The 27,911-nt window shown below is 52.6% G+C and overlaps 1 protein-coding gene across 8 annotated transcripts in view; it reads left to right on the top strand.

The window, feature by feature from the left end:
• The window catches only part of TNS1 (tensin 1), a 186,460-nt gene that overhangs the window by 92,067 nt on the left and 66,482 nt on the right, over positions 1-27,911 (top strand). For all 8 annotated transcript variants that reach the window (XM_059928651.1, XM_059928653.1, XM_059928650.1 and 5 more), the window contains 11 exons: positions 1,341-1,512; positions 3,707-3,757; positions 4,896-5,018; positions 5,428-5,492; positions 7,073-7,156; positions 10,169-10,281; positions 10,722-10,782; positions 11,029-11,104; positions 11,699-11,828; positions 13,196-13,261; positions 14,415-14,531. In XM_059928651.1, the coding sequence (XP_059784634.1) occupies positions 1,345-1,512; positions 3,707-3,757; positions 4,896-5,018; positions 5,428-5,492; positions 7,073-7,156; positions 10,169-10,281; positions 10,722-10,782; positions 11,029-11,104; positions 11,699-11,828; positions 13,196-13,261; positions 14,415-14,531 (1,054 nt within the window). In that variant the 5' untranslated portion in view covers positions 1,341-1,344. The remainder of the gene's footprint in view (positions 1-1,340; positions 1,513-3,706; positions 3,758-4,895; positions 5,019-5,427; positions 5,493-7,072; positions 7,157-10,168; positions 10,282-10,721; positions 10,783-11,028; positions 11,105-11,698; positions 11,829-13,195; positions 13,262-14,414; positions 14,532-27,911) is intronic.

The following is a 27,911-nucleotide window of genomic DNA, read 5'->3' as shown; positions in this document are numbered from 1 at the left end:
CTGGCTCCTCTGCCACTTGGTCCCTGTCATTGCCACCACGGAGAAGCTGTATGTCACCCTTGGCTCTCCTATTTCCAAGCCCCATCTACACAGTTGGGCTCGGAGCTAACTGTGGTGGAGATCTGTATTCTGTCCCGTTTCTTGGTGTCCCGGGGCTGTACCCCGCATGCCACCCCGTCACTTTGAAACACCCCATGGTATTCCTCCCGCTGCCCCTCCAGTCCCAACTTTACCCCGCAGAAGTGAAGGGTTATCAACATGAACTGTGAGTTGCCCACCTTGGGTAGAGAGGGGACGCAGGACCCTAGGAGGCTGGGGTGATGGGGTAAGAAGGGGAGGGTGTGAGGTGACCCCAGAAACTACAGGTGGGCTTCAGAATGGAATTCCAGTGTCCTGAGACCCATTTCCCCTTCCCATCAGCTCCCCAGTGGGCACCCTGGACCCTCCTTTGGAAGAACAGTTGGGTGAGGTGTAAAGGTGTGAGACCCCACCTCCCCTCACGTGGTGCCCAGCCCAGGGGGCTCCCCACCTCTCTGAGGAGCTCAGGTGGCACTGGGATGTCTGGGTATCACCTGCCGCTGCGGCAGCCCCCTCTGCTTCCTGAGCCCTTAGAAATCAGGGAGGTCACTGGTAGGAAGCAGCCCTGCGGGGCAGTGGGAGCTGCCAGAGGTGGGGAGAGAGCCAGGGAACAAAGGGCAGGAGTTGTCTTGCCTCTGGGGAGGGCTGGAATGTGTGCTGTGGTCTGGCTTACCTGGAGCCCAGGTGAGCATGTCACCTGAGCTGCCCCTGCTCCTGAGGGGCCTCCCCGCCCACTCCACAGCTCAGAGCAAGGGGAGGGCAGCAGAAGGCTAGCTCCGGGATGTGAGAGGACCCAGTTCAGGCTCTCCTTCCTCTTCCGGAGCCGTCCGGGGATCCTTCGAGAAACTTCTGCCAGACCAGGCGGCCACAGTATATTAGGAGGCTGAGCTGGACTCCCGGGCCCTGGCTGGTTCCGGCCCTGGCTCTGACCTCTGACCTCTGGGATCACAGGTTGAAGGCAATGCCGACAGGATTGATGAGCACCTAGGATTGGTGTCATCACTCTTTGGTTCTGAAATGGCCTGAGATCCTCGCCAGCTCCTGCCCAGCTCTGTTCTCCCCGATGCTCCCAGACTGGGCTTGTGGGCTGCACTGGCCTCGCCAGGGGAAGCCTCTGGCCTTGGCTCTGGGTCAGGGAGCAGCCAAGACCGCTGGGTTAGATTTGGGGGCCACGTATAGTGGGTAGGGGGTGTAGCTCCCTGGACGTTGTCCTCGGGGCCTGGATTCTGATCAGGACCCGCCTCTGCCTACTGTCTCCCCAGAAACATGAGTGTGAGCCGGACCACGGAGGACAGCTGTGAGCTGGACCTGGTGTATGTCACTGAGAGGATCATCGCCGTCTCCTTCCCCAGCACAGCCAATGAGGAGAACTTCCGGAGCAACCTCCGTGAGGTGGCCCAGATGCTCAAGTGCAAACATGGAGGCAACTACCTGGTGAGGATGGGACCCCTTGCCCGCTGGTCCAGTGCCCCGTCCTTTCTGCTTGCCACCTCCTCCTGCTGGTGTCTTGCCCCACCTGCCCCTGAGCCAGCTCTTCCTCTTCTCTCCCTTCACCTTCCCTTGGCCCTAAGGAGTGTCTCTGCAGCTGGGATGCAGCATCTGGAGCTAAGTCGTGTGTGTGTGTGTGTGTGTGTGTGTGTGCGTGCGTGCGCTTGTCCCTGTATGTGTGTGTGGTTTGTATGTATGTGTGTGTGGTTTGTATGTTTGTGTGTGTGTGTACGTGTGGGTACGCGCGTGTGCGTGTACGCACGTGTGTTGACCAGGAGGAGAGAATAACAGTAAAAGCTCACATTACTGAGCCCTGGTGATGAGCCAGGCCCTGTTTTAACTCCTTTCCACAGATTTAACACCACGACAGTCCTAGGAAGCCGGTTTTTCGAGAACACAGAGAGGTGGGGTATTTGTCTAAGGTCACAGAGTCAGGAAGTGGCAGAGGTGTCATACTGTCGGTGCCTCTGAGCAGTCTTAGGGCAGAGTTGTGGCAGAGCGTGTCTTGAGAGACCTGGTGTTGCTGACACCGGGATCATACCTGGCACAGTAGGATCTCCTAACCAGTGTGGAGGAAGTCCCCTCCACGCCCCCACCATGGTCTCTAATGTCAGAAGGGCTGGCCTGGGGGATTGGATCTATCCTGGCCCCAGAGGAGCGCTCAGGCCCGCTTTACAGGGAGGTACTTGTGGGCTGGACCCACAGATTGGACATACCATCATGAGGGGCTGCCCTGGGAGGTCTGAGCAGAGGTGGGGTGCAGGGGCTGTATTAGGTCCCTAGGGCTGCTGTAACAAATTACCACAAATTAGGTGGCTTAAAACAACAAAATTAATTTTTTCACAGTCTGGAAGCTAGAAGTCCAAATCAAGGTGTCAGTGGGGCCATGCTCCCTCTGAATCCCGCAGGGGAGAATCCTGCCTTGCCTCTTCCTATCTTCTGGTGGCTCCCGGCAGTCTAGTGGCTCCTTGGCTTGTAGTGGCCTTGCTCTAGTCTCTACTTCTGTCATCATGTGACCTTCCTTCTTTCCTGTGTCTGTGTGTCCTCTCCTCTTCTTATAAGGACACTAGTCATTGGATTTGGGGCCCACCCTGAATCCAGGATGATCTCATCTCCAGATCCTTGACTACTTACATCAGCAAAGGACCTATTTCCAAATAAAGTCACATTCTGAAGTTCCATGTGGATGTGAATTTTTGTGGGATACTTTTCAGCCCTCTACGGAGACCTGTCCATCAGCTACGTTGGGCGTTGTTAAGAGTCTGGCTTTAAACATCAGAATGTTCTGGGTTGGAATGCTGCTCTGCTCTCACCAACTATCTGATCTTGGCACTTAGCCTCATTAAGCCTTAGGATCCCCATCTGTAAAATGGGTCTACTTACCTCTATGGTTGTGGAGAGAATTAAGGCAGGTGGTAGATGTAAAGTCCTTAGTGCGGCCTGGCAGGCTGTGGACACTGTACCACTGAAGTGTTAGCCACTGTTAACGGCATAAAGTGTGTTCCTTTGAGGCCTCAAGAGTGGACCAGAAGCCATCTAAGATCCTGCCCTATTTCAGGAGCCCAGGAATCCAGAGGTTGGGGGATTCCCGTGGGATGTGGTCAGGTGTTGGGGGGTGTCTGCTGGTAGAGGGGTGTCAGGGGTCTGAGAGGGCCCACCCAGCACGGATTGCACCCTCCTATGGAGGGCGTCCGACCACAGAGCAGTTACATCTTCGTGCGGTGAGCTTCTGAAGTCGACATGTGAAGAGGAAACCAGAGATGGCCAAATGCTTATCCTTTGACACTCCTGGATTTCCATTCAGTGTGGAGAGATGCCCACCTTGGGGGTGGCATGTGGGACCTGAGACAGGTTCTGTCCCCTTCTCATCTTCAGTTCAGGATGTCCGCTCATCCAGGGGAGTGGCTGGGTGTCTACATACTTGTTTCTCTCTCCCTCTTTATCCTGAGAACCTGTAGTTGAGTTCCTGTCTATCAGTGTGTATCTGGTAGGACTCCATGTATGGTCAGGTAGGTAGAATTTCCAGCAGGGAAGAGAGAGAGAGAGAGAGAGAGAGAGGGAGAGAGAGAGAGAGGAGAGAGAGAGAGGGAGAGAGAAAGGGCCAACCTTCTCAACAATCTCTTCCTTTTCCTCCTTCTAGCTTTTCAACCTCTCTGAGCGGAGACCTGACATCACGAAGCTCCACGCCAAGGTGAGTCCATTGCTGTTTGGGGTGGGGAGGGATTCTCCCTGCCTGGAAGAGGGAACAGGGGGGCTCCCTTCCTCTGAGGTTCCCACATTAGAATCTTGGGGGAAAGTGCTATGACAGTTTGCAAAGCCTATTCAAACTTACAGTGCCATCTTCTATTTGGAAAATAGAAAATAATATATTTATTGTTTCTGTAATACGAATTACAGAAAGCAAAGCTCAATACAGTGATTTCCACCAAGGTCTGCCGCCTGTGGTGCACACAGAGTCTCTGGGGTGGGGCTGGAGCTGTGAGATTTTGAGTCTTATTGAAAAGTATTCTGGATTTAAACCAGCTGGGAATCACCACCGTAGACCTTCCTACAACCAACTTTCTTTCACTTGCTGTTCAGTGCGCTGTGTGTGGGCTTTGTGTGCCCATCTGCTCCGGCCCCTGGATTCTGGTGCCTGTCGCTGTGTGACCTTGAGTGGGTGGCAGACTTCTCTGGGCCTCAGTTTCCACCTCTGAAAGTGGACGGGCTGGATTAGATGAGCTCTCTGGGCCCTTCCGAGCACAGATTTTCTTTTACTTTAAAGTTTTGTGAGTTAAGAAAAGTTTGAAGGAGCCTGATGACTGCTGTTCAGATCTGCTCTTTGTCCCGCTCAGGCCTCCTTCGGCTGGCCTGAAAACTTGATGGTTTGTGTGTCCAGGGCCTGGAAAAGAGCCGTGAACAGGCTTCACCTTTCCTTCTTCCTCCCTGAGCCAGGCCTCAGGGTTATCTGTGGGAGGAGAGCTGGGGAACAATGCTGGAGGCTCCCAGCACATTTTAAGGTCAAAGTCATATGGAAGGGACCTGGGGCCATCGGCTCTAAGCCTTTGCTTTATACACAAATCAGAAACTGGGACTGGGGAAGGGGCTGTGACTGGCCTGAGGCCCACAGGGAGCCAGTGTCAGAACCCAGGGTCTCTAGGCCCGGGTCAGTGTCCTTTGCCTCCACGCCCCTGCCTTCCAGAGGGTTGACGTGCAGGGCAGGAACTGAGGCCCCGCTGCTGGTGGCATCGCTGCGGGGCTGGCGCGTGGTGTGTGTGGGCACCTCCCTACCCCCCAGCCCGTTGACTCTCTGGACTTCTGCCGCTTCTCACTCCTGGCTTGGGCCACAGGTACTGGAATTTGGCTGGCCCGACCTCCACACCCCAGCCCTGGAGAAGATCTGCAGTGTCTGCAAGGCCATGGACACTTGGCTCAACGCAGATCCCCACAACGTTGTCGTTCTACACAACAAGGTCAGAGTGGGGGCTGCAAGATGTGTGTGTGTGTGTGTGTGTGTGTGTGTGTGCGCGTGTGCGTGTTCATGCCCGTGCACGAATATATCCTTGGATGAGTGTATGCACCTGCCCGTATCACTGGATTGTGTGAGCGTGCAAGTTCGTTTGTGTGTACTCTCCTTCTTGGGGATAATCGATTCTGTCTGGGGTGCACCCCCAGGAAGTGGAGGTACCAGCCCGTGGGTCACTCACGTGTGGTGGACGATCAGCTGTGTTTCTTCTTTTTGAGACTCAGCCCCATCCGCTTCCTCCTTCCTCCGATTCTCCCTGAGAACCCCGCCCCTCTCTGCAGCCCCTGCCCGCCTTGCTCTGGGGCAGGAGGGCCAGCCTTAGAAGTAAAGGCTTTTGTGTTTTGGGGCTTTTTCAGGGAAACCGAGGCAGGATAGGTGTTGTGATCGCGGCTTACATGCACTACAGCAACATTTCTGCCAGGTAAGAGGGCCCCGAGCCTCCCATTCCCTGAATATTGACAGCAGAGCCCCCTTCCCCCCACCCACCCAAGGCCTCCCCCACCCACCCAAGGCCTCTCCCTCCCTTGGGGTTGGAGGATAAGGACAGAGGAGGCGAGAGGTGCTGAGGACAGGGGGAGGAGCCCCTGGAAAGGAGAATGTCCCTGCCCTCAGCTCTGGGACAGGGGCCCTTGGACAGAGGGCAGGAGAGAGGAGACACCATCCCTCTGGGGCCCTGGGGAGGGGCAGCCGTGGGAGGCAGGCCCATGGATGGACACCCTGTCCAGTCAGCTTCTTGGGGCCACTTTTCTTTGCCCAACTGCCTTCTGTTTACCTGAGTGAGCAGGGAGGGAGTTACAAAGAAATATTGGATCACATCTGGGTCCAGCAGAGCCATCTGGAAGGTTTCTCATCTATTCCCCTGCTTCTGGCCAGCAGGGCCATCTTCCCACTTAGGTGTTTTGCATCAAGAATAGGAAACAACCAGTGGATGATTCCCATTCTGATTTGGATTTTCAGAGAGGCAGAGGAATTCCTCCATTCATTTAGTCATTTGACGACGGTTATGGAACAGCCACTGTGCAGGAGGCTCTAGGTGCTGGAAATAGAGCAGTGGGCAAAGCCAGGCCACTGCCCTCATGAATGTTAAATGAGTAAACAAACACATCAGTAAGAGCAAGTGATGAGTACTTTGAAGGACGGAGACTAGAGCAAGACGGTGGGGAAAGGAGGCCTCTTGGGGAGGTGATATTTGAGCAGAATTAAGTGGCGAGAGGGGAGAAGACTGAGTCCTGTACAGTCCGGGGCGGGGGGGGAGGTGGTGGTGGCAGGGGACCTTTCAGGCAGAGAAGAGGGAAGGACAAAGGCCAGCAGTGGGAATTCGAGGGGCTGGCGTGTTTGGAGCCGAGTGAGTGAGGGGACAAAGAGTGGGAAGTGAAGATGGGAGGAGGCAGAGCCCAGGGGCCTTGTACCCTTGATAAGGACTTTGGAGTTTATTCTAAGAGGGATGGGACATCGTTGGAGAGTCAAGAATGGAGAAGCTATGTGATCTGTCTCTTTAAAAAATGATCTCTTTGAGGATGGGTAGAATGCTCTATGAAGGGCTTGCAATAGGACGGTAGTTTTATGACTTTAAGAAACCTGACCCAGCTTAATCTTTGCTTAATGGTCAACATTTCCTGTGCACCTACTGTGTGCCCACATGTGCTGAGCTCTTTATAGGTGTTATCTCGCTCAATTGCCACAACAGCCTTCAAGGAAGGCACAGTTATCACCTCATTTGACAGGAAAGAAAAATCAAGTTCAGGAAGGTTAAGTAATCTGCCCCAAGTTGCAAGGCCACTAAGTCAGTGATGAACTTGAGATGGGCTCCCAGGCCGCCTGGCTCCAAGGCCCTTGTGCTGAGGAGTGCAGCACACAGGATGGAGAGATGCTGGGGCAGTCCTTTCCTGAAGGCGTCTCAGGACAGAGTGGCCAGAGGGCTCTGCAGGTCTGGGAAGCAGGGGTGGGTGGACAAGGGACTCGTGGAAGTTGGCTCCTCTGACCACCTGTCTCTCCCCACAGTGCCAACCAGGCCCTGGACCGGTTTGCAATGAAGCGGTTCTACGAGGATAAGATTGTACCCATTGGCCAGCCATCCCAGAGAAGGTAGGTCTCCAGGGCTCTTGGCCCAGTGCATGTGTGTGTGTGTGTGTGCGTGTGTGTGCTCGCTATACGTGGGAGCTAGCCTCGTGTACCCGTGGTGGGTGAAGCAGCACGCCTAGGTGGGGGTGTACCAAGCATGCGTGTTCAGGTGCCAGCCTGGAGGGGTGTGAGCTCAGGGACGTGGGTGAAGCCGTGAGCAGCTGTGTGTGCTCGCAGTGGGGCATGGCAGCTGGCTCCTGAGGTTGGTGCCAGAGAGCAGCAGGGTCAGCGGTGGGGGAGGTACAAGAGGGCAGCTTGTATAAGAAGGCAGTGCCTTTCTTGGTCCTGGCAGCAGGGATGCTTCCGTGTTTTGATGGGTCTACAGGAGGCTGATGTCACTGCCAGCTGCCCTGAGGAGGTCGCAGATGTTCGTGATAAGGGTCACCTTCTGCTGTGAGAGCTTTAAAATTTTACAACGGTCTCTAACCCATGTGGCCCACAGCAGCCCAGGCAGGAAGCAGGGCAGGGATGGATTCCTTCATTCATTTGGCAAATTTTAGGTACTCTAGGATGTTCCAAGTGCTGGAGGTATCTAGTTGGACAGGACAGAGTCTTTTGCCCTTAGTGAGCTGATATTGTATTGGGAAAGATGGACATTACACAAGTAAATAAACCTTCAAGGTCATTTCAGACAGTGATAAGTGCTTTGATGGGGAAAAAACCAAAACAGAACACGAGGGGCTAGAGAATGACAGGGGTGGACATGAGGGGCTGATTCCAGTGTGCTGACCTTTCTGAGAAGAGGACATGTGAGGTGAGGTCTGAGAAGGGAGAAGGAAACATCTAAGTAAAGGTCTGGGGTAAAGGGTCCAGGTAGAGGGAACAGCAAGTATAAAGGCCACAATGTCTCACTGACTTTTCTAGCCCTTCGGAATACTGACTGGGCAAGCAGGACCCCCTAGCTACAGATCCTGGAGCTTTCCAGCCTCTCCATGCTGGGGGTCCCCAACTTACACCCCATCACCCCTACCTTGCCTGGCTAAAAGTGTGCCGGCACCACTGGGGACGGTTTCCACCACTGTAGCAGGAAGCCCAAGCAGAAGTGAGTGAATCCTCAGGCAACCAGCGCCTTACAACTGGCACAGGACAGCTGGTAGCCAGCCTCTGGGTCAGAGATCAGAAACGGAATGTCTTTCTGTGCAGAAAATTCTGACGAGGCTGTCAGAAACAGCAGCTGTGGATCAGTGAGAGTCTTCCCAGGGAAGAAGTCTCAGGGAGGAAAGAAGTATTATTCAAGATCCTGACTTGCTACCTGTGGCTGGTGGCCTTGGTCACGAGTCTGGCCCTTGACCTTGAAAGATAAGAGGTTCAAATAGAGGAGCACGATGTTATGATGGCACAATGTGGCTTGGAGAGAGTGGGCAGAGCTGTCACATTTCTGAAGCGGAAAGCCTGGAGAATGGGGATTAGTGTTACCTCTCAGGACCAGGATTGTTCAGGGATTCCACCATGCTCAATGTGTGCTTACGTAGCATGCCATCAGGGTGTGTGTGTGTGTGTGTGTGTGTGTGTGTGTCCGTGTTTACATTATCTGTATCTGCCTTGCAGCTCATATCTGCAACTACATCTGCTCATGGGTGGGTAATTCTGTCTGTGCCCAAATGTGGAAGTGCAGCTGTTGGGGAAGTGGCATTCGTTGCCACTTTCCCGCCTTCTTGTCAGTGCCGCTTGCAGGGATTGGAGCAGCTGGAGGAGAGGAGGGCAGGGAGAGAGGGAGGGAGGGGCTTTGCCTGCAGCTCCCCCATTCATTGTCACCCCACCCCGGGCTCATTGTCCCCAGCACACAGACACATCCTGTTGGCACGATCAGAGGATCTGATAGGAACCCGCCATTCCAGGTTTCCGGTTTGAGCAGCGGGGCTGGGGGCTGGGCAGGGGCCTGAATAGGAGCTGGTGCTGCCCATCAGATTATCTTGCTGGGATAGTCCAAGGTGGCCCCACCCCAGCCCAGGGACAGAGGCCCACAGGCCTGGAGGTGGGCCAAGGAGCCAAAAGACAGGACGGGACCATTGTCATGGTTATGAGTGTTCTGGTCTCACTCGCCTCAAATCAGAATGCATTCTGATTGGTCCAGCTGACCCAGCTTGGCATCCTCTGGCCCGTCAGAAAAGGAGGACACACCAACCAAAAGGATTGGCCTCTCCTTCTAGTAGATGCATTGGAGTGAGACTGCTTCCCTTCTCCTCCCACCCGCTCTCCTCCCACCTTTGTGTGCTCTTGCAGTGTGCCTTTGGGAGGCTGATGACCCTTTCTGGACCTAATTTTCCCTCTCTTCTAGAACGAGTGGGGATGGCTTATTCCTTCCATTCTTCCAACGAGATCTTTGTTAAGGGAATTGGGGCATGTTGACCCTAGAGATAGGAATACTTAGTGGAAGTTAGATATCCTCTAATATCAAATGAAATGGTACAGAGGAATTTTGTACCCTTCAGCGTGATATAAAAAAACGAAGGACTAGAATTACTAAGCTCTTACTATTTGCTGGATTGTCATGTGGTTGGTGGGTCTTGTGGGAGCAGAACTGGGTCCTGTGGGTACAAATGCAAGGTTGGTTTGGGCTCGGTGTAAGGGTGTCAGAGCTGTCTGATGGTTGATCACCCTGCCTTGTGCGGTAGTGAACAGCTAAATGATGCCTGTCAGGGATGTGTGGGAGTGCATTTGGTCCAGCAGGAGATTCCTGGGCCGGGAGTGAAGCAGGAAAGAGATGGCCACGTTGGCCACCAGGAGGCGCCAGAGAACCCCAAGTGGGAGGTTTGGCTGGACCCCACTCCAGATGTAGTAGTACCTGTTCGCCCTCCCGGGGCTACAGGCAGCAAGGGTGGAGACCCCACCTGCCAGGAGGCCTGGGGGTTTGTGCGGGGGGGGGGGGGGAGTTGGCAGGGCAACCTAGGGCAATATGCCAGGGGAAAAGAGAACAGAATGGCTCTGCTCCAGCAGAGGCCTCCCTGGCTGAAGCTGCCCTTCTCCCTGCTCCAGGTACGTGCATTATTTCAGCGGCCTGCTCTCTGGCTCCATCAAAATGAACAACAAGCCCTTGTTTCTGCACCACGTGATCATGCATGGCATCCCCAACTTTGAGTCTAAAGGAGGTACCTGCCCGAGCCCTCTAGCTTCCATTCCCCTCCTGTCTTCCATCTCTTTGTCTTAGGAGGCAGCCTTTGGGGGTAAAAAATGCGGGCTAGCTGCAGTCTTAGGCTTGGAGTCTCAACTGTACCACTTCCTATTTCTCTGAGCCCCAGTTGATTCATTTGCAAAATGGGTTGGATACTGGCAGTGCCTGTGGGCAGGTGACTCTGGACGGTGTAGTGTTTTTGCAAACTCAAAATGCCTTTTAAATGAAAAGTTAGCATTTCTTCCTCTTTCTTTCTTTTTCCATTTCTCCTTCCTCTTTTCCTCCTTCCCTTTCTTCCCTTTCCCCCTTTCTTACCTTTCCTCCTCCTGGCCGATCCTTCCTTCCTTCATCTCTCCTATCCCCCTTCCTCCTCCTGCTGTTTCTGCTGTCTTGGCTAATAGCACTCCTTCCTTACAGGGTGTCGGCCATTTCTCCGGATCTACCAGGCCATGCAACCTGTTTACACATCTGGTATCTAGTAGGTATTCCACAGGGATGAGAGGCCAGGGATGCCGGAGGTCCAAGGCTGAGGACTGGGAGCTGGGGGCTGGGGGCCGGGGTTGGGGGGCTGCCTAGGACCTTTTCTAGGAGGACTTCTAGGGTAGGGCTGAGGGATGGGTCAGTGAGCTTTCCCAGTAGCCCCCTGGCAGAGGGGCAGCTGGGAGAAAGTGCACTGCAGCTGCCTCAGCAGCCCTCTCTCCCTCTGCCTGCCTCGCTCCCATAGCAACGTCCAAGGAGACAGCCAGACCAGCATCTGCATCACCATCGAGCCTGGGCTGCTCTTGAAGGGAGACATCTTGGTAAGTTGCCCCTCGGTCTCAAGCCCCCGCACCGCCGTTTATTTTTTCTTCCTTTTCTCTTCTTGCTCCCCTTCTGCCTCTCTGGACAAGAGCGTCACTCCTGGTGGGCCACCAGCCTTGGGGTCGTTGGCTCTCAGGGGCCCTGCAAGGCCTTCCAACCTTGACGGTCCTTGTCCATGCCCTGGCTCGGTGTTGGATGTGCCTTCCCCCGGGCTTGCCTCTTGTTCTGGAGTATCTCCAGGGACATATGTCTCTGTGTGAGCCATTACCTCCGGGCTTCCTGCTGGTGACAAGGACTCCCTCAATTCTAACTTCACTCCTTCCTCCTGTGATTTAAATCCACTCCTACGTTGTCCATTCTGACTGGTGTACAGGAACTTCTTGGGAGGATAGCTTTGTCCCCACAGGGCAAGATTGGCTTTCAACTCTCTGCTGTTCTGGAAGTTTCCCCAGAGAGCTCTGAGATCCTGTTTGGGGTTGGTGACCTCTTCTTCACTGGGTTTGGGGCTTAGTCATGGAGCTGATAAGGAGGCTTCTTGGGACTAACTTTCTACCTTCGGGCCCCTGATGGGCTCTGCTCTCTTTCCCACCCAGCTGAAGTGCTACCACAAGAAGTTCCGGAGCCCAGCCCGAGACGTCATCTTCCGTGTGCAGTTCCATACCTGCGCCATCCATGACCTGGGGGTTGTCTTTGGGAAGGAGGACCTTGACGATGCCTTCAAAGGTGGGCTCGTTGTGTAGAGAGGCAGACCTAGCAAGGAATAATTAGACCACAGGATAGGAGAGCAATAATGGAGGGGCTATGGCAGCAGTGAAGGGTGACCATTTTCCCACGGGAAGGGAGGTGGTCAGGGAGCTGTCTCCCTTTGCTTCTTTCCTCTATCCATTTAAGGTTTTATCTATATTACATTCAGGGCCAGGACATGTCCACATCCATCCACCCATCCACCCATCCATCCATCTGTCCATCTATAAATCCACCAGCATCACTGTGTGTCTGTATGTGCCAGGCACGTGCTAGACCCTGGTGATACAAAGAGAAAGAAGTCAGGTCCTACCCTCAGGGAGCTCACAGTCTTATGGGAGAAAGAGACAAACAGACATGATACTATGATACAAAGAGAAAGAAGTCAGGCCCTGCCCTCAGGGAGCTCACAGTCTTATGGGAGAAAGAGACAAACAGACATGATACTATGAAGTGATGCTTGCGGTGATGGAGATATACACAGGCATGATGGGTGCTCCAGGGAGCAGACACCACCCCTGCTGTAACTTCCCTTCCTGCAAGCAGTGAATGGTGATCTGTGTGCAGATTGGGCTCAGGCAGAGATCAGAGCATGGGGTTGGGGCTCTGAGGAGGAGAGGCCTGATCCCCCAGTGTGGTCTGGGTCATGCAGGAGAAGGATGTTTCTATGATGAACTTTCCCTGTACCGGAGCCAGGAGAGCAAAAGCAGAAGATGCTGTTATAATTGCAGAATAGAATGTAAATGTCATCAGTCTTAACAAAGAAAGTAAAAGAATAGCTGACAAAATAAATGTAGGGTTGCGGAGAGGTGGGAGAAGGGAGGGGCACAAACTTCCTCCTCCTACATGGAGGGAATCAGGGCACCATCGGAAATGGACAGATCAAGAAATAGAGGCTTAACCGTCATATTGAAAGTTTCAGAGGTGATCAGAAGGGTGAATTAATAATAATAACAGTAGTAATAATAATAATAAACCAGATTTAAGAAGGGAGGTGGGAATACTATAAGTGATCCAAATTATTCATCTTCATAGTGCTGAATCAGTGAAGATTATTTAAAACTGATATATCTAGAAATAGTGGCATAAAAACTGTAGCTATTATTTAGAGTCTTAGAGGTAACTGCTCGTAGAACAAGAAATAGAAATGGTAAGAAATAGTTACCTCAGACAGGTAAGACAGGGCTAGGGTGGGTAGGAGACTTAATATCATTATATATACTACTTATTATATTATCAACCATGTATACATGTATTACTTTAAACTTTTCTAGAAGAAAACTTTTTGTGCAGTCCTCTTTTGGGAATCAGTTGCCCATTTTTGTTTTTCCTTCTCCTTTTTTCAGATGATCGATTTCCAGAATATGGCAAAGTTGAATTTGTGTTTTCTTATGGACCAGAGAAAATTCAAGGTAAATGCCAAGTTAGAATCCATTGATTCATTCCCTTCCCTCCACTCTGCCCTGCCCCACCTCAACTCACCTCTACCATTTTCCCACTGATCTGCTCTACAAATATCAAGTTACCTGTGGTTGAGAGTCAGGCCAGCAGTAAAAGATCTGGGTATCATAGTGGACCCCCAGCTAAACATGAACCAGTGACTTAATCTCTGGATAATAAAAATAAAAAAGTAGACAGAGAGGCGCTGGGTTGGATAAACTGTTCTGGCCCCATTAGGTCATCATCCTATTATATTCAGAGACTGAAGGCTGTGGTGGATGGAGGGAGTGGCCAAGGGGACTCTCAAAGGTGCTGGATGGACGATAAGTATTTATGAGAACTGAGGTGATTCAACCTGAAGATGAGAAGGCCAATTTAATAATAGCCTTTAAGCCGTTAGACTGGTTATATGTGGAGACCAGTTGTTCTTCATCTTATTTGGGAACAGAATAGGAAGAGGTGAAGTCAGGTTACAGCAGAGGGGCTCTGGGTAGACTAAAGAAAGGACTGCTGGGTCAGGAAGGTAACTCACCCAGAAGGCCTGACTTGTAGCTTATGCTGTCTGCATGCTGGGCTTTCTCTGGATGTGTAGGAGAGATTCTGCCTCTCTCCTCAGATTTCTGCCTGCAGAGGCAAGCATCTTAAGTGGAAGGGCAGGGGGATGGCTGGGATGACTTGTGTCCTCTCAATGTCAAGGCTGTGATTTGCCTGCTGTCCGTGACCCCGTGCAGCCCATCACAAGCCTCTCCTGCACTCCCCCGTGACTCCAGGGCAGACTCTCTGGACTCTTGGCACTGCCCCAGGGGCCCCTGGGACACAGAAGAGAAAGAGGCAGCCACCCAGCCAGAGGGTCCCCCAGCTTTCTTCTAAAGGGTCTTTGTTGCTCAGTGCTGCTGTCCTTATTTACCCTTATGACCTGGTGTGAACCTTTTCAAGAATGCAAGAAACCAGACTCCTGGATTCTCCATCCAACTTAAGCGAGTGGTCCTGCCTCGCCATGGTCAAGAAAATGAGAAGTCCCTTAGGGAGCATCCTTAGGGAACTTGTTGGTTTCCTCTGTTTCTCCAGCTACCGATCTGTTTTTTTTTCTCTTCACTGTCGTCTCCGCCTTTCCCATTTTCTAAGGCATGGAACACCTGGAGAACGGGCCAAGCGTGTCTGTGGACTATAACACCTCCGACCCCCTCATCCGCTGGGATTCCTATGACAACTTCAATGGGCATCAAGATGATGGCATGGAGGGTAGGTGGGACCAGTGGCTTCCAGCCCCTCTGTGACTGCACAGCCCCTGCTCACATGGCCTCGGCTCTCTTGGTTTGCTATGACACCATACTGGGCTCAAAGGGAGGGGAGGTGCAGAGGAGAGGTCCAAAGCACCTCTGAGAGCTCACAGTTCAGTGGGGGAAGGTAAAACAAAACATGAATGAGCTAAAGAATGAAGCAAAACAGCCATACAAGGGTGTATCCTTGGTGCCGAATGAGTCCCATAGGCAGCGAATGCTCTGAGATTGTCAGGGGATGGATTCTTGAGAGCTGGAGTGGTCTGGGAGGACTCCTTGGAGGAGGTGGCCTTGCGTGGAGCTTGAGTTACCCTCCTGTGCTTAAAATACAGCATTTGTTAGATTTCTTTTAACCCCATTGTTGGATTTCTCCAGGCTCGCTGCCTGAGTTCTCTGGGGTCAGAGCACTAGGAAGGTAGACACAGCATTTAGGACCCACAAGCTTTCATCAACAGCCAATGAAAATGTTTGTGAGCTGGAAACAACCTGGTAGGCTCCAAAATTTGAAAAGAAAGCAGCAGAACTGAAGTTAATACATGTTTAATTTAGCAACAAAACCTAACATAATGTCAAATGGTTATCCACAACTCAGTTCAACTCTTGAGAGTTATATATGAGTTCTATTGATTTATGTGGTTCATTTGAGTATGTGTGATGGGATGCAGGGCGGGCCTCTGAGAATGAGCATGTCTGGAGCTCAGGAACTCTTGAGACGCCCTGTCTGGAGTTTGGCCACAGGCTTGTTACCCTGATTTGGTCCCAGGATCACGGAATGTGGAAGCTGGGAGGACCTCAGGACCGATGGCCCATCCCCCATCAGTTTTCAGCCAGGGTAACTGAGACCTGCCCCCAACCCCTGGCCCAGAAGGAAGCATCTCTTGATTTACCCCCATGACCAGGATATGTCCTTTCAAGGACACCAGCACCCAGCCTCTGTGCTTCTCCTCCCAGCTGAAGCTTGTCCTGGGGTGGGGACCCTGGGCCATGTGTCAGAGCTGGATTAGGTAGACCAGGGACCCTCACCCTGGTCTCCACCTCCAAGGTTTTGGATTTGTTGACTCCACACTGAAAGTCTTTTAGGCCTCTTCCTGCATAAAGATTCTCCCTCTGACCTTAGAGACACCAGAATGAGCGATGCAGTTCAGAGGGAGTGGGATGAGGGCGATGCTTAGGCTAGAATTTAGGGTTTGATGAGAGAAGTTCATGTGCAGTGTTGCAATGGTGAAAGTTTGCCCTCTCCCTACCTAGTTCCCGCACTTCTCCCCCACCCCTCCAGGGGCCTAGACACTCCACCAGGGTCCTCCCTACTGTGCTGAGGGGGCCCCCAAAAGCACTCCCCTTCCTGCTCCAACCACGTCCCCTTGTGCCCTGTAGCTGGGGAGAAGGCAGAGGATGAAATGAATCAGTCCTGAGGTACCGGTGGCTGCCAGCCTAATTGTTCATCGTTCTGGGGGATGTATGCATTTTTAACAAGAACACTTGGCAATTGGAAGGAATTTTCAATGTCTCTCCATCTCTCCCTGGTGTGGATTCAATGCGATGATAAATGTAAAAACATTTAGTAAACTATAAAGTGCCAGGCAAACAAAAGGTAAAACAATTAAGGGGAAAGGAGGGGCTGCGGGAAGGATGGGGCTTGGGACACAGTCAGCCGTGAGGGAAGGAAGCAGGCGGACTGAGCAGGAGGCTGGTACCAGAGGCAGGGAAGGGGGAGGAAGGAAGGGGAGAGGGAGGCCCTGGGCTCCTCTCCCTCCCCCTTGCCCGCCCTCCTCTCTCCTCCGGTCTGCTCTCTGCTCTCGCAGGCAGGGGGATGGAACCAGTAGGATCTTTTGGCCAGTTAAAGGTCAGCTCGTCCTGTAGGGACAGAGGGGCTCCTGTCTGGAGGCTGAGACACTGGCCCTGCGCCCAAGGGTGGGAAGGGAAGGCAGGGGGAGCAGCTCACAGCCCTGCCGTCCTCTTCCCTGGCCTGGCTGGCCCGGGCCCGGAGCTGGGCGGCTGGAGTGGTCACCCGGGCAGGCCCTGGCCGTCCCGCTGTGTACTCCCCATTGTCACTGAGCTGCATCCCCCACAGGGACAGGAGAGTCAGTGGGGTGGCCCCGGGGCAGGAGCAGTGATCTTATCCGCATCCTGCTTCTCCCGGCTGGAGCACTTCTAAAAGGCTCTGGATTCTGGGGCCCAGAGGTAAATGCATTTTCTTGTGGCTAATTCTCTGGTTCAAGAGAGGGAAGCAGGAGGCCTCTGTCTGTCTCCCTAGTTGTGGGCAAGTCACTGTGCTCCGGTTTCCACACGTGCTAGCTGGGATAAGGGCCGCTAACCCCCAAGACTCTGGGGGGCCCAGGAGATAGCTCACGCTGGAGCCTGGGCGGTGGTTTGGCCATTTGCTGGAGCTGTCCTCGGGCTGGGGGATGGCCTTGTGGGGTGCGACGTGGTGCCCGAGGAGGCTCTGCCTGCCCTCCGGGGCGGCCCTGGACCGGGAGAGGCAGGATGACCCTGAGGTGCTGGAGCGCAGGGCTCGAGCACGTGTGCTTTAGAGCCCAACTGCCTGGTCCACGCTGTGGAGTCTCCCGTCCGCAGCTGTGTGCCCTTGGTCAAATGATCATGCCTTCCTGTGGTCTTCATTTCCTTATCTGCAAACGGGATGGTGACGGTACCCACGTGATTGGGTTATTGTAGCAATTTTCGTGAGAGGCAGTTTGTACTGTGGTTAGGACTGTGGCCTCTGGAGCCCAACTATCCGGGTTCAGATCCTCTGCCAAGATGCCATCCTCTTGGGGCCCCCGTTGACTCTGTTGTAACATGGGGATTTGGTTGACAAATCATTTCGAGCACCTTTCGGGGAGCAGGTGCTGCAGAGGGGCTGCCTGCTGTTGTCCCTCATGAGTCTCTGTCACGTCGGTAGTGACCACGATCTCAGGGGTCTGCTGACAGGGCTTGGGGGGAGGCCCCTTGGCCTTGGGAGCCAGCTCGGGCTTTGCCACGCGCCGGTTACGATGCCAAGCACTTGATCGCCTCCGTCTCATATAACACTTGCAGCCACGTTGTGAGGTGGGCACTGTTATTATGCCTGGATGGGGGACTGGGGCACAGAGGGGTTAAGTGACCTGCCCAAGGTAGCCTCGCTAGTGAAGAGCGGATCTGGTGTGGAACCCCGGTGCTAACTGCTACAGTGTCCTCAGCTGGCCGTCGTCCCCAAGGGTCTGTCCTGGGTGTCTGGTCCTGTGGCAGTACCTGGGTCCTGCTGAGTTTGGGTGAGGGTCTGCTCGCTCTGCCCCCCACTTCTCACCACTGGACAGTCCAGATCTCTCCTGCCCTGCCTCTCAGTATGGGCGGGGTCTTATAGGCGGTGAGGCACAGAGTGCAGTACCCTGTGGCAGGTCCCGAGCAGGGCTGCGGCGCCGGGAACAGCTGAGGCACATCCCTGATGTCCCCCTGTCCCCGCCCCCCCCCCCCCCATACACAGGAGGGGCTGCTCACGCAGGACTGCCTCTGGTGAGGGGCTGGCCTCTCAAAATACGGACAGGGTGTTGTGTTGGAGGTGAGGCGAGGCCATTTCTGGAAGCTGTCCGCCTCTGCTATTTCAGGCCCACCGGGGGCGGCTTTAGGAGGGGTGGGCCAGTCCCTCTGGAGTCCAGCGGGTGACTCAGAGTGGTGGTCGGGGGCACCGAGCCCAGGTCTTGGGGACAAAGGTCATCTCTGGCCTGGGCCCCACCTCGGCCCTCCCTGAAGTGAGAGGCGGTCGGCGCTGGGGTCAGAGCTCCGTTCCTCCGGGAAGCCCTCCAGGTGACCCCGGCTTTACCCTCCATGTCAGGAATTGCTCTGTGTTTAACCCCTTCCTCACTGCCTGCATCCCTACCCTCTGAACCCTCGGGCAGGTTTCCAGTTCAAGACATGCCGTCCCGTGGCACTCAGCATGCTCTTCCTTTCCTTCAGGGTGTCCCCTGTCAATCTCAGCAGCAAAATGAAGGAAGAAAACGTGTGGGGACTTCTGGTCTCTGCAGGCCGGGCCCCCCCCAGATCACAGAGCCCATCTCACACCCTCCCACTGTAGAGAGGAAACTGAGGCTCAAGAGGGGAAGGGACCTGTCAAAGAGGGGGACATCCCTACGAGTGGAACCCTCCTTTCATGACCTCAGCTCACCCTTTTGCAGCCCCATTACGTGATGACCACACCGCATGTGGGGAGGTCAGCGATCTAGCCCGGGGTCAGGAGATCAGAGTAAGGTTGGCGTGTGAATTCAGGTGTCGGCTCCAAATCCCTCCCACCCCCTGGAGCTCAGCTTATTCTCCTCCTCCCACCCCTGGCTCCTCACCTTAGATGACAGGATGCTCACTGCCCCACAGGGGAGCCCATTTCCCTGGAGGATGGGGCCAGGAAGTAGAGCCAGAAATAGGAGGAGAGTGTGCCTCTGCGTGGTGGACCTAGGCTGCGGTGACCGTGGCTGCTTGGGACCATTTTGGCTCCCCTGCACTTAAGCCAGAAGGAAGGGGAGATGATGAAAGGTGAAGAATCCAATGAAGAACCTTCTGAGCAGAGAAGTTTCCAGGCCTTGGGACAGGTGGCCGGGGAGCATAGGATGAGTGCCTGTCATTTCGGGGACTCCTTGCTTTGGGAGCAGAACCCCGTGGTGAACCTGATGATGAACTAGACTGATGTCCTAGTCCGCTTGGGTGGCCACCGCAAAGTACCACAGACTGTTTGCCGTAAACAATAGCCGTTTATTTTCTCACAGCTCTGGAGGCCAGAAGTCTGAGATCAAGGTGTGGGCAGGGTTGGTTTCTCCTGAGGCCTCTCTCCTTGGCTTGTCGACGGCCGTCTCCTCTTTGTGTCTTCACATGGTCTTCCCTCTGTGTGTATCTGCGTCCTCACCTCCTCTTCCCTTAAGGACATCAGTCATATTGGATTAGGGCCGACCCTTATGACCTAATTTTAACTTAATCACCTCTTTAAAGGCCCTATCTCCAAGTACAGTCACATTCTGAGGTACTGGGGGTTAGGACTTCAACATATGAATTTTGGGAGTGGGGACACAATTCAGCCCATAACACCCAGGAAGGAGTTTTCTGGGTTGCCTGTAGTTGGATGCCTGGAGTCTTGGTCCTGAGTGAGGAGTAAGGGAAGGTCCAGGGTGGGCGGAGGGGAGAACAGTCTGGCCCCCCACCAGCCTCCTCCTCTCTGCCTTTCTCCAGTTTGGTCTGGAGCCTGCCAGCTCAGCACTCTGGCTGGCACCACGTTTCACAGCCTCCAGAAGCCCCATTAGCTCTTTGGCCTGAGTAATGAAGCCCCGTGCCCAGATCCCAGCTCCCTGTGGGTGGGAGCAGGGCTGTGTTTTTGCCTATGCTGCACGGAGCTGTCTCCAAATTCCTCCAGAGTGTTCCAGGGCAAGCCTTCCCGGAAGCAAGTGCGAGACCAAGGGAGTGTGGGCTGCCTTCCAATTCTGAGAAGCCCACAGGTTGACCAGGCCTGAATTATCTCATTGCCCACCCACTCCCTCCCACCTTTCCCCAACCTCCTTGGACACTGAGTTGATTAGAGTTTCTCAAGACTTAAAAGAGGACGGGGGAATAGGGGCTGAGGCTGGGTAAAGCAGCAGATTGCTCAGAGCCAAAAGGAGTAATGAAGGGAGAAATGACAAGTCTGCTGGCCTGGCTGAAGATGGCAAGGGGACTGATAACCACCCCCTGCAGGATGCCCGGCAGCCCTTCTTTTGTTTCTGTGGGCAGCCCCATCAGAGCCAGGGGCTGGTGACAAGGGGGCTTGGGTTTGTGCCCAAGCCTCTCACCCTCAGGCTCTGTGAGGAGAGGAATCCCCTTCCTTGGGGGAGAGATTCCAGCTCTGTAGGACACCCACCTCCTCTTCATGTCCTTTTGTCTGAGCTGGAGAAGAGCCTCCCTGATGGTAGCCAGGAGTCCCTAGCCTGTGGTGACTTCTCATGAGCTGGGCTTGTCCAAGGATTCTCTGATATTTTTTTCTCTTTTGAGAGAAAGGAAAGAGGAAGGGAGAGAGGCACACAAACAGGCAGAGAGTGAGGAGAGAGAAACAGGTGAGAGACATGGAGAGACAGACAGACTCAGACAGACACTGGCCTGGGAGGCAGGAGATTTGGGTTTGGATGTCCTTGGTAACTCCTTTTCTTTAGATCTTTTTTATTTCCTGTAAAATGAGGAAGTTGGAGTAGCAATTCTTTCCATTTCTTTGAGCTCGTTACTCCTTTTTGTGACTTGTGAGGAGCTAAGATGGACTTAGCTTCCCTCTCTTGAGCTTGTAGTGGGAAGCAGCATTGCTCAGTGGCTGTATCAGTCAGGAGAGGCTTGGTTATGCTGCATAACAAACAGCCCCAAATTCTCAGTGGCTTAACCAACAAAAGTGTATTGCTTGCCCATGCTGCCTGTCCAGTGTGGATTGGCAGGGGTCTTTGTTCATCTTACCTCCTCCAGGCTGATGGTGGCTTCATGGCATAGGTGCATCCACCACTGCTGCTGAAGTAGGTAGAGGACATTGTGACCTGCACACTGCTTCTGTCTGGACATGACACACTTTCCTTCTGCTCACATTTCATTGGCCAAAACATGTCACACATCCATGCTTAACTTCAAAGGGGGCAGGGAATTTGTGTGTGGAAGAAAGTAGAAATATCGTTGAACAGACTGATGTCTACTCTAGGGATTAAGACTGTGGAATTGAGAATAAGAAGATCTGGTTCCAAGCTCTGTTGTTTATAATTGTGTTCCTTGGTCAGGTCACTTTGCCTCTCTGATGCCTTATCTGTAAAATCGGTACAATAACAGTACTTTTCCTTCTAGGATTGTTGTTAAGACTCAATGAGGTAATGTATGTGCAATGTGAAAAGTAAGTGCCTGGTGTGTACTATACTGGCAATAATTTGTGTCTATTATTATTATTATTGAAGTGCTGGAGGAAAGAAGATAGAGGTGTGATTTTGAATGTATACAAGCCCTCTCTTCTTAAGAAAAAACCCATATTCCCCTGGTCCCTCTACTCTCTGGGAACTGTCTGTAGCTGGTTCTGTTCTGGGAGCCCCACTCTTCGAAGTCAGGAGACTTGCCTCTGACACCAACTTGCTCTGTGACTTAGGATAAGTTACTTTCCCTCTCTGGCTCTCAGTTTTCCTTATCAGTGAATTGAGGGGGGTTGATTTGCAAGGAAACTTCCAGCTCTACAACCCTAATGATGACAGTGATGATGACAAAGGTAATGACTAGATGATAGCTAGCCTTGTGTCCTTACCCTGTATATGTTCTCTTGGTTACTCCTCCCCAAATGCCTATAGGTGGCTACTGTTTTGTAACCATTAGGCTGACCAAGCAGAACTTGTTAGGATGTGGTTTTAAAGCTTCCCCTGCGCCCGAATGACATTAGGGTGAGTCCCGTGCCTTTTCTAGTCACACTTAGGAAATATTATACAAGAGCCTCTGGGCAGTAATAAAGATGCCCAGCGTGAACTTGGTGAACTTGGTGCTTCACCCAGAATTAGTTCTTCCCCCTTGTCTGCCCCTACCTTGCGCCAGCTGTGGATGGGAGGGGGTGGTGGTCGTTTCTGTAGGTTTTCTGTCTGTTTCCCTGACTGATGGGAAGAGAGGAAGGAGAGAAGGGATGGGAACATTTTTACTTGCCTGCACCCCTGTGAGGTGGAGACACAGGCACGGATGATATGACATCTGAGCTCTTTGACAGTGGAAGATTCCGGGTGACTGTTTCCTCCTGCAGCACTTCCGTGGATGTTTTGGAGCCCCCCCCTTGAACTCCCCAAGAGTCTCTTCTCACCGTTTCCTTCGGGTGGGTGACTGCAGATCTGTCAGAGGCTCACCCCTTCCTCGGCCCGAGCATCCCTCGCTCCCTCCACCTCCTCCTGTGGAGGGTGGTTCAGCCCTCCAGGTGGCCCTCTAGGACAGGATCTGAGGCAGCCCTGGGCTGGATCTCTCCCCTTGGTCCGCAGGAGCCCTAAGGTGCCCTTGGGCTCAGCAAAGTTTGGGACTGAGGTGGCCAGTGCAGCCGCTGTCTCTGTTCCCTGTCTGGCCTCTTACCGTGTGGACTTCCAGGCCTGAGCTAGGCCCGTCTCTCACGTTTTCCAGCCCCAGCGGACTCGAGTTCAGCTGAGCAGACTCACCGAGGTGAGGGGAAAGCCCCTCCCTGGCAGGTGGCACTTGCAGCAAAACAACACTCTTCTTTCCAGGATTCCTCTTAGAATCACTCACTTCCTGATCCTTTCACTCCCTTGACATGGATGTGTGTGGGGGGCAGTTTAGAGCCACAAAACAGTTTTCAGCTATCACTGTCTTAAAAAAATTTTTTTCATAGCTAATATTATATATTCCCATATAATATAATGAAATGGTATTACATTGATATAATTTAATATCATAACTTCACCTATTTAAAGAGTAGAATTCAGTAGGTTTTAGTATATTTAGGGTGGTACAACCCTCACCATAATCTAATTTTAGAACAGTATCACCCCCCTCGAAGAAACTTCATGCCCATTAGCAGTCACTCCCCACATCTTTACCCACCCCCATCCCTAATCTGTTTTCTATCTCTATAGATTTGTCTGTTCTGCATCTTTCATGTGAATAGAATTATACAGTATGTGGCCTTTTGTGGCCTTCTTTCACTCAGCATGATGTTTTCAGGGTTCATCCAGTTTGCAGTGTGTATTAGTTCATTTTGATTTGCTTTGTAATATTCCATTGTATGGCCATACCACATTTTGTGTATACACACATCAGTGGATGAATATTTGCACTGTTTCCACTTTTTGGCTATTATGAAGAATGCTGCTATGGGCATTCATGTATAAGTTTTTGCATGGACTTATGTTTTCATTTCTCTTGGGTAGGTACCTATGAGTGGAACTGCTGGGTCATATAGTAACTCAATGCTTAATCATTTGAGGAGCTGTCAGACTGTTTTCCAAAGTGGCTGCACCATGTTACATTCCTACCAGCCAGTGTATGAGGATTACAATACCTCCACATCCTCACCAACACTTGTAATTTTCTATCTTTGGGATTCTGGTGGGTATAAAGTGGTATTTTATTGTGGTTTTGATTTGCATTTCCCTAGTAATTAATGATGTTGAACATCTTTGTTAATTGGCTATCTTCTTTAAAGGAACACCTATTCACAACCTTTGCACATATTTAAAGTTGGATTTTTGTCTTTTTGTTATTAAGTTATAAGAGTTTTTTATATATTCTGGAAATATGTCCCTTATTAGATATATGATTTGCAAATATTTTCTCCTATTCAGTGGGTTGACTTTTCACTTTCTTGATGTCAGTCATCCCTTTTTACAAGCCCTGCCTTACTTTTGGAACATGGCATTCATTTTCCTGGGGCCTCTGTCACAACTGAGACCCAAACACTTCCACATACACCTGGTTATGAGTGTTCTCATTTTATAGGAGAGGAAACTGAGGCAATCACAGAGAGCTTAGGGACCTTGTTCAGATAATACCTTTAGTAAATGGTGAAGGCAGGATTTGGACGGGAATGGGTGGGGGTCTGGAGCCGGTCAGGGATACTGCTTCCTATCATTCTGTGACCTTGATCTGAAAGATGATACATCTATAGCCTGAAGTGCTTTAGGCTGCTTCGTCTGATCTCTTTCCAGCCCTGGAACTGGTGCCTCGACTGGTCTGGAACACCTGCCCCCGTTACACAGAGAGGGAGGCCAGGTTCCAGGTCCCTGGATGTCAGGGCAGCACCAAAGCTCACGAGTTGTGCCTCCGGGCTGCCTCAGCCACCTGCACGGCCCTGTTTCCCTTCGTCTCCCAGGGCGAGGCAGGGTGGGGAAGGGTAGCAGAAGGCGGCCCCTTTGGAGGCAGTTAGTGGGGACAACAGCCCTTGTGCCCACCCTGGAAGAACACCTGAGCACCATGGTGAATGTTTACCCTTGACATACTTTCACAGAGTGTGACATTCTTGCCTTCTGAACTTTTGGGTAAGATGTGGAGGAACCAGTAAAAAAAGGGGAGGGCAAGATTGCAGGTGGTCCCAAATTATTCAGGAAAAACGTCCAAGGATCCTGAGTGATACATCTGCCCCTTGAGCAGAGGGCTTTAGGGGGTGATTTTCTAAGCACAGGTGCTAACAGCCTGACTTTTTTTTTTGGCCATGCTGCACGGCTTGTGGGATCTCAGTTCCCTGACCAGGGGTTGAACCCAGGCCACAGCAGTGAAAGCGCCAAATCCTAACCACTAGACCACCGGGGAACTCCCCCTAAGAGGCTGATTTTTGTTGGGAAATCCTACTGGCTGCTGGAGGGGGCAGCCCTTCTGCTCTGGTCAGGGTCAGAGCTGGGGGTAAGGGCAGGGAGGGAGAAATTCAAAGCTGTTACTGAAAGCTTCAGCTTCTGTCCCTGTTCTGTCATATCCCATAGTTCAAAGAGCTTGAGCTTAGACTGCAGCAGGAGGGGTTTGAATTAGCCACCTGGAAAAACTTCCCGACTGTGAAATGGTAGATCAACTGTGGCAGGGAGGTTGGGCCCTTGTCATCTTGGCCCGCTTGGGCAGAGGTGTCGAGAAACAAGGGCAATGGGTCTCAGTGTGGGGTGGTCTACGTAGAGATAGTGGCAGAGGCAGGGTTGGGATGACTTCTTGAGGAGGATCTGGGTTTCTGCTTTCCCAAGAGGGAGTCCTCTCCTGGCCTGCTGGAACAATCAGAGTGCTGAGAATTTAAATGTAGGGTCGGTCTGACCTCGTGGATAAAGAAGACGACTCCACTGACCCAGCATCTGCCGGCCGCCTGCTTAGTGCTGCTCCTGGTGGGGTGGGGTGGAGCTTGTGCTGATGCCCTTGGACCCTTAGCTGGCCCTGCTCTGTGAGGCAGCTGGCAGGCTTGAAGAGCAGTGTCTGCCCATGGAACATTCAGTAAACCAATACCCTCCTGACTGAATGTGCCTTTGGTCCTCTGTAATCTCTGCCATCAGGTGGAGGTTGGAAGGCCGGAGCCACACTCGGAGCAGACGCAGAGCTCTTGGCCAGGGGCCTGAGCGGCACGTCTGCCCTCTTGCTGTGCTCAAATATCAAGCTCCAGGCCGGGGAAGAGGAGAACGTGCAGTCTTTCCCCCTCAACCACCCTCCCTGCTTCCGCTCCTGCCAGACACGCAGACAGGTGCAGGTTAGCTGGACTCGGTGAGACCCCAAGATACGAACTCTAACCACGTCCAAGAAAAGAAATACAAGCTTCCACTGATCAAATATTTTTGGGGACCCAACTAAAGCTGCTTTTCACCCATCATTCCCTTGCTCCCTCCCCTCCTTCTTCCTTCCCTCCCTTCCTTTTCTCTCTCCTTTCTTTCCCAAATGCTTATACATCACCTACTAGATGGTGGGCCCTAGGCTAGCCCTGGTGCTGTAGAAAGTCCTGCAGACAAGGACGGGGAGGGAGTGCGTGCAGATCAGACAAGTGCACCATCCACCGCGACCCACAGCCAAATGGAGAAGGATCTTGGCCAAGAGCCAGGCTTCTCAGGAGAGAAGAAGCTTCTGGGATGGTGGTGATCAGAGGTGGATGACTTTTGCAGAAGGACTGCATGTGTCCTGGGCCTGGGAGGGTAGATGACAGTGAAAGCAGAATTGTTTTTCAGATCTAGAAGTGGCATAACAACATTACTTGAAGTCTAGAAAGTAGAGGGAAAGAAAGCAATCAAATCGCTCTGGCCTCCTTCTCACCACTGCCCCCCGTCCCATGGTGGGCTGGGTAGGATGTCAGTGGGATGCAGGAGTTGGTGAAGGTGGGAATGTTGGAGAAGGTGGAGGGAGGGTGAGGGGAGCCCCAAGGGAACCATATTTATGGGGTCCAGGAGGGGAGGACAAACCAGGAGATTAAGAGGAAAGACAGCACACAAAATCCTGCAGTGGATGGGTCCCTGGAGCCCAGATCTGTTGCCCGGTGGACGTGGCTGAGTGATGGGTACTAAGAACAGAGCTGGTGAGAGTTGTTTTTCTGGATTATTCTGGATTATTCCTTGTTGGACCTATTCAGGCCCTGGGTGCTCCTCCCTGCCTTTGGAGGCTGTGCCTGGCCCTCTTTCTCCTCGTCCAGGCCAGTTGGCCTGGAGCTGGCTCGTAGGTGCTAGCTGAGGCTGGTTTGCTTCTTGGCAAAGTTTAACTCCTTCACTAATGGTGCTGGCCTTCGGGCCCATCTCTCCACCAGCCTTTGAGAGGCAGCGCCCTCCCTGGAGCTTGTCTGCGTCTTGTCCACTCCTCCTGCCTACTACCTGGTGCGCTTCTCTTCAGGCGACAGAGCCCGTCCCTCTTGGTCCACTCTCCCAGGCCCTGCTTTCTGTCCAATGGACAGTTGTGAGACCATTTATGGGAAAAGGTTTCAGTGGGTCTGGGATCTGGAGGATGATCTGTCCTCTCTTCTTTCATGGTTCCCCTCCCTCTACTTCCCCAGCTGCTCATGGGTGATTCATCCCCGTACATCTCTTTCTTCTCTATGCTCCTCCCCTTGCCAAGAGACCTTCTGAAATCCTGACAAAGTCGCTGAGCTCACATACCTTCAGTAATAGGCAGCCTCCATTGAGGTTAAGAAGGACAGTGTCTTAGAGTGGCCTGAGAAGAGACAAAACCCACATCCTCGGGAGGCAGTAGAGGCACCATAGTGGTTGAAAGCCTGGGCTCTGGACTCAGGCTGCCTGGGGTCAAGCCCCAGCTCTGCCTCCTGCCCCCTGTTGACCCTGGGCAAATCATTTAGCCTTTCTGGGTTTTAGTGTTCTCCCCGGTAAAATGGGGACAAAGATATACCTCTCCTATAGGCTGAGAATTAAGTGAGATAACGGATGGGTACGTAGCTCTGTGCCTATTCCATAGTAAGTCATCAGTTGATGTTAGTTGTTACTGATACCACCACCTGACCTTGGGTGGTGCTTTACGCAGTGCTTCCCTGAGTGCCAGTTAGTTCACCTTTCGACCATCCCAGTTGTTGAACTGGACTTTGAACCCTGGCCTCTGGCTGCAGGTCTGTATTCTTCCTACTGAACCTTTCCCCTGGCATCATCCAAATGCCAGGCTCCATTCCTATGTGAGCCGCTCCCTCTGCTCAGGGGTTGGGCCATTTGCAGAGGTCCCTCAGACAGTTGGGGGCAGAGCAGGCCTAGCTCCCAGGGTCTTTCCAGGCTCCTAACCTCCACGGCACTGTTCATCAGTGATGGCCAGACTGTGGGCCATGGTGATTGCTGGAGCAGTCATAAAACTGCTTCTTTCTCCTCTATTTGAGAAAACATAATCAGGTTGCAAGAGAGTGAAAATGATGTGATTATAGGTGTAACCTTGAATCCACTGTATTGAAGAAGAAGAAAAAAAGAAAAAGCCAAAT

This window comes from Balaenoptera ricei, chromosome 7, assembly GCF_028023285.1.
Source record: "Balaenoptera ricei isolate mBalRic1 chromosome 7, mBalRic1.hap2, whole genome shotgun sequence".
In the NCBI taxonomy this organism is placed as follows: domain Eukaryota; kingdom Metazoa; phylum Chordata; class Mammalia; order Artiodactyla; family Balaenopteridae; genus Balaenoptera; species Balaenoptera ricei.
This window is presented reverse-complemented; position numbering and strand designations above follow the sequence as displayed.